Consider the following 5,174-nt stretch of genomic DNA (forward strand, 5'->3'; position numbering starts at 1 on the left):
TTAGTAGAGACGGGGTTTCACCATGTTGGCCAGGATGGTCTCAATCTCTTGACCTCGTGATCCACCCGCCTCAGCCTCCCAAAGTGCTGGGATTACAGGCGTGAGCCACCGCGCCCGGCCAATTTTTGTATTTTCAATAGAGTCAGGGTTTAACCATCTTGGCCAAGCTGGTCTTGAACTCCTGACCTCGTGATCCACCCGCCTCAGCCTTGCAAAGTGCTGGGATCACAGGCGTGAGCCACCGCGCCCAGCCAGGCACACTATTCTTTACCCGGCAGCATCAGAGGTGCTCACCTGAGGAAAGTCCTCACTGTCCATGGCCTGCAGAGTCTGGTTGGCCGTCTCTAGAAGCTCCTCAGAGCTCTCCAGGGCCCGCGTGCAGGCAGCCAGCTGGTTCTGTGGACACCAGGCACACAAAGAGGAGACAAGTCACTCTACTGCCTCAGGCCCCCCAAGGGCTCCTCACCCCCTTCAGGGTCCAGGGTACCATGCCCTTCTCGAACTCCAGGTGGGAGATGGATGTTGGAGCCTCAAGGGCCCCATCAAATTGGGCCAGGCTCTTGGGAGTATAGAAGTAAACCCTGGAAATCCCTTCCTTAAACACTCACAAGAGGTTGGGTGGGTGGTTCACGCCTGTAATTCCAGTACTTTGGGAGGCCAAGGCGGGAGGATCACCTGAGGTCAGGAGTTCATGACTACCCTGGCCACCATGGTGAAACCCCATCTCTACTAAAAGTGGAAAAACAAGGCTGGGCATGGTGGCTCACGCCTGTAATCCCAGCACTTTGGGAGGCCAAGGTGGGCGGATCACAAGGTCAGGAGTTTGAGACCAGCCTGGCCAATATGGTGAAACCCTGTCTCTACTAAAATTACAAAAAAAATCTGCCAGGCATGGTGGTGGCAGGTGCCTGTAATTCCAGCTACTCAGGAGGCTAAAACAGGAGAATCACTTGAACCCGGGAGGCAGGGGTTGTAGTGGGCTGAGATTATGCCATTGCACTCCAGCCTCGGTGACAAGAATGAAACTCCATCTCAAAAAAACAAACAGACACACAAAAATTAGCTGGGCATGGTGGCGGGTGCTTGTAATCCCAGATACTCTGGAGGCTGAGGTAAGAGAATCACTTGAACCTGGTGGGAGAAAGTTGCAGTAAGCTGAGATTGCACCACTGCACCCCAGCCTGGGCAACAGAGCGGGACTCCGTCTCAGAAAAACAAACCAAAAACTCACATGAGCCAGGAACAGGGGCTCACCCCTGTAATTCCAGCACTTTGAGAGGCCAAGGCAAGAGGATTGCTTGAGCCCAGGAGTTCCAGACTAGTCTAGACAACATAGTGAAAACCAGTCTCCACCAAAAAATACAAAAATTAGCTGGGTGTGGTGGCCCGCTTCTGCAGTCCCAGCTACTTGGGAGGCTGAGGCGGGAGAATCGCTTGAGCCTGAAAGGTGGAGCCTGCAGTGAGCCAGGATTGCACCACTGCATTCCAGTCTGGGTGACAGAACAAGACTCTGTCTCAAAACACAAACAAACCAAAAACTCACATTCCCAGGCCACACCCAGGCTTCTGGGCTCCTGTTCCTTCTGGGACAGGAATCTGCCATGTCAGGAGGTGCCCAGGAGGTCTGGATGCAGCCTGAGTGACCCCAGCTTGGAGTCTGAGTCAGAGCCCATGGAAACCATGGAATGTGTTTGAGTGGAGGTAATGCCTTCAGATCTAGGGGACCAGTGGGAAGGAGTGAGAAACTGGAGGCGCTGAGGGAAGACAGGAGGGTGAAGATCTGAGCTAGACATGGGGGCACCATGATGGAAAGGAGATTCAGAGAGAGCACAGGTGGGCCAGGTGAGCTGGCTCATGCCTGTAATCCCAGCACGTTGGGAGGGTGAGACGAGAGGATGACCTCAGGTCAGTAGTTCAAGACCAGCCTGGACAACACAGTGAAACCCCATCTCTACTAAAAATATGAAAATTAGCCTAGCATGGTGGCAGGTTCCTGTAATTGCAGCTACTCAGAAGGCTGAGGCAGGAGAATCACTTGAACCACCTGAGAGGCGGAGGTTGCAGTGAACCGAGATCATGCCACTGCACTTCAGCCTGGATGACGGAGTGAGACCTCTGTCTCAAAAATAAAGAGAGAGCGCAGGTAGATGTCAGGTTGATGAGTCCATGGACAGGAAGGGGCCAGGGGAGAGATCAGAAACTCAACAGCTCCCGGTTTTGGAGAAAGATGCCCAGGCCACCTATGCTCTGTTGAGTGGGAAAGGCGGGAGGGGAGGAGGATGCCCCCAACCCTCACCTGCAGCTCATAGGTACGGCTGGCACGGTCCTGTTTTATCTTCATAAGCATGCCTTCTTTCAGCTCCTCCAGGAGGGAGAAGAGGGACTGGAACTCCGCTTCGAGGTCTTCTTGCACCTTTGCCGAGTTTGCCTGGCTCGGAACAGCCAGGATTGGCCAAAGCCCATGTACAGAGGGGGAAACTGAGGCCTCCCACAGGTATCAACAGCAATGGGCCAGTTCCTACAGCTGTATCCTGTGCCTCCCTCCACCCGCCGCCCCAGGACTCCCCCAGGACTCCCCCACCGCCTTCACCTCCACATTCAACAGCATCTGTTTCAGGGAGTAGATAAAGCTCTGAATTTCTTCATTCTTCACGGCCAGTGTTGTGATGATCTTCCTCAGGGCCTCCTGCACCACCAGAAGTGTGGACACATACATGTGCATACACGTACACCCACATGTGCACACACACATACACACGTGCACACACACGTGGCAGGCAGATGAGCCCCTCAGCCTGACCAGGCTCTTCCCTGTAGGGTCAGCGCTCCCCTACAGGGATCCAGAGACAGCTATCAAGCTTGTGCACCAGCCAACAGGTGAAGCTCTGGACTGATACAACTCACCTATAGCAGCTGGGAGCCCTAAGCAACCCCATATTACAGGAGAGAAAACTGAGGCTCAAAGAGAACGTCTCAGGAAGGGAAACAACCCGCCCCCAAACCAGGCCTGCCCGAGCACAAAGGCTACAACCCGTCACCTGCAACCTGAAGGTGGGGCGCGAGGGGCCACCCTGGGGACAGAAAACCCCAGAGGAAAAGGATGCCTTTTGGAAAATGGGCTAACCTGGGGAAAGGGTTCTTGGTGGAAGGAAAAACCGTAGGGAAGTGGGATAGCCTGGGACAGGCTACCCACTGGGACAGGCTAGCCTCGCAACAGGGGTGAGCCAGAGAAGGGGAACCCCTGAGGATGGGGCCTACCTGGGGGAGAAGGATAAGCAAGAAAAAAGAAATTACCTGGGCAAAAAAGTGGAACCTGGGAGTCCGAGATGCGGGGCCCCTGGTAAGCGGGGAGGGGGCAGGGAGTCCTGGGGGAAGGGCAGGGGATTCTGGGAGGGAGGATCCTGCTCGGGGCCCCTTGCTCTGACCCACGCTTCCGACGGGCTCGTTTTCACGGGGGCAGGGTCGGTGGGGTCCGCACTGCGGAGCTGGCGTGGCGTCCTCCGGGCGTGGGGCGGGGGCTGGGACGCCTGGTCCGCGGCCGGGAGGGAGGGCGTGGGGGATGGGGGTCCGGGCTGGGACTTGGATATTGGGTGGGTTGGGGGGAGTGTAGAGGGCACGAATCTGGCGCCAAGCCAACATGGGGGGCGCTGCGTCCCAAACTAGAGTATGGGGGCTAAATCCGGGCGGGGTCGCGACGGGGTGGGGCCGCGGCCGCGGAGCAGCTGGGGCGGAGGCGTGGGGGGGGCGCGCTGCGGTAACACCTGGTCCCCTCCCCCGCCCCCGACGCCCGGCCCCGCCCCGCCCCGTCCTACCCTCTGTTCTTCCATGGCTGCAGCCCAGGTCACTCCGGCCCGGCCCGCGGGCCCCGCGCACTCTGGGTCCCCAAGCTGCCTTTGCCGCGGCCGGTAGCCAATGGCCCGCCGAGCCCTCGCCGCCGCCGCGCCCCCGGTTAGCGCTCCATCACCGCGCGTACTGCGCAGGCGCGGCCGCCGCGGCCGCCTGGGAAATGTAGTTCCGCGCTGGGCTCGCCCAGAGCCCGCACGTCCAGCACCTGGGGCTCACCGGGCGCTGTTGGTGGTAACATGTAAGCTGGAGAGAGCCCTGGATCAGAAGACAGGGGGCTCGACCCCCAGCCCTGCCGTGGGACCTCAGAATCATCTCTAGAGATCCTGTGCCTCAGTTTCCCCACTTGTTCACCCACACATGTTATTCGTTGCTACTCAAATTGTCTAGCCTGCCTTCTCGTGCCTTGCATTTGCTGAAAATCTAAGGCTGTTGCCCAAGAGGGTGTTCAGCCTCTAATGCCTTCTTTCCATTTGTCCCTATGTTACAACTGAACTCCTATACACCCCACAAAGCCCCAGGCTCCAACAGCTCCTCCAGAAGTCTTCATGCCAGCCCAGGCACGGAAGCTAAGAATGTCTGTGTCCAGCTCTGGAAGGGCCTAGGGCCTAATCTATCCAGGGTCCCTCAGCAGAGGGAGGGGGGATGGGTGGAGCTTCAGAATGTTCTGGGGAGGGGAAGGAGTGGGCAGGGGAGGCTGGGAGGGTGTGTGTGTCTGCTGGGGACGTGAGGCACAGCCACCGCAGGGCCCTCCCTGTGGTCAGGAGGAACGCGGTGGATGATGTAGGCCTTCTGGGTCCCAGTGAGAAAGGAGGTCACTCTGCAGTTGAGTCTGAGAAGTTGAGGTCTGTGGGTTCGCCACCTCCTCCCAGAAGGCACTACAGAATCAGGGGTGGGGGGTGCAGAACTGTAAGGAACTCGAGCCCATGAACCTCCTCCACGGGACCCCCAAGCTTCTCCCAGGCCATGTAATAGGACCCAAAATTATTAACAGATATCTATTTCTCTGAACCGCAAAGGAAAACTTTATTATTATTAATATTTTTGAGATGGAGTCTCACTCTGTTGCCCAGGCTGGAGTGCAGTGGTGCGATCTCCACTCACTGCAACCTCCACCTCCTGGGTTCAAGCGATTCTCCTGCCTCAGCCTCCTGAGTAGCTGGGATTACAGGCGCCTGCTACCACGCCCAGCTAATTTTTGTATTTTTGGTAGACACGGGGTTTCACCAAGTTGGTCAGGATGGTCTTGAACTCCTGACCTCATGATCATCCTGCCTCAGCCTCCCAAAGTGCTGGCATTACAGGCATGAGTCACTGAACCCATCTTTTTT

At 57.2% G+C, this 5,174-nt stretch overlaps 2 protein-coding genes across 3 annotated transcripts in view; one reads left to right on the forward strand and one right to left on the reverse strand.

Annotated features, from left to right (window-relative positions):
• The window catches only part of FSD1 (fibronectin type III and SPRY domain containing 1), a 16,623-nt gene extending 12,649 nt beyond the window's left edge, over positions 1-3,974 (reverse strand). For both annotated transcript variants that reach the window (XM_037738433.1, XM_017528425.1), the window contains exons 1-4: positions 3,813-3,974; positions 2,591-2,686; positions 2,297-2,428; positions 295-396 (exon numbers count right to left, since the gene is read on the reverse strand). In XM_037738433.1, coding sequence (XP_037594361.1) covers positions 295-396; positions 2,297-2,428; positions 2,591-2,686; positions 3,813-3,827 — 345 coding nt within the window. In that variant the 5' untranslated portion in view covers positions 3,828-3,974. The remainder of the gene's footprint in view (positions 1-294; positions 397-2,296; positions 2,429-2,590; positions 2,687-3,812) is intronic.
• Positions 3,913-5,174, forward strand: part of TMIGD2 (transmembrane and immunoglobulin domain containing 2) — a 14,508-nt gene continuing 13,246 nt past the window's right edge. Inside the window, exon 1 of the mRNA XM_017528209.2 lies at positions 3,913-4,084. Within this exon, the coding sequence (XP_017383698.2) occupies positions 3,913-4,084 (172 nt within the window). The remainder of the gene's footprint in view (positions 4,085-5,174) is intronic.

Source organism: Cebus imitator, unplaced genomic scaffold, assembly GCF_001604975.1.
Source record: "Cebus imitator isolate Cc_AM_T3 unplaced genomic scaffold, Cebus_imitator-1.0 Scaffold53, whole genome shotgun sequence".
Classification (NCBI taxonomy): domain Eukaryota; kingdom Metazoa; phylum Chordata; class Mammalia; order Primates; family Cebidae; genus Cebus; species Cebus imitator.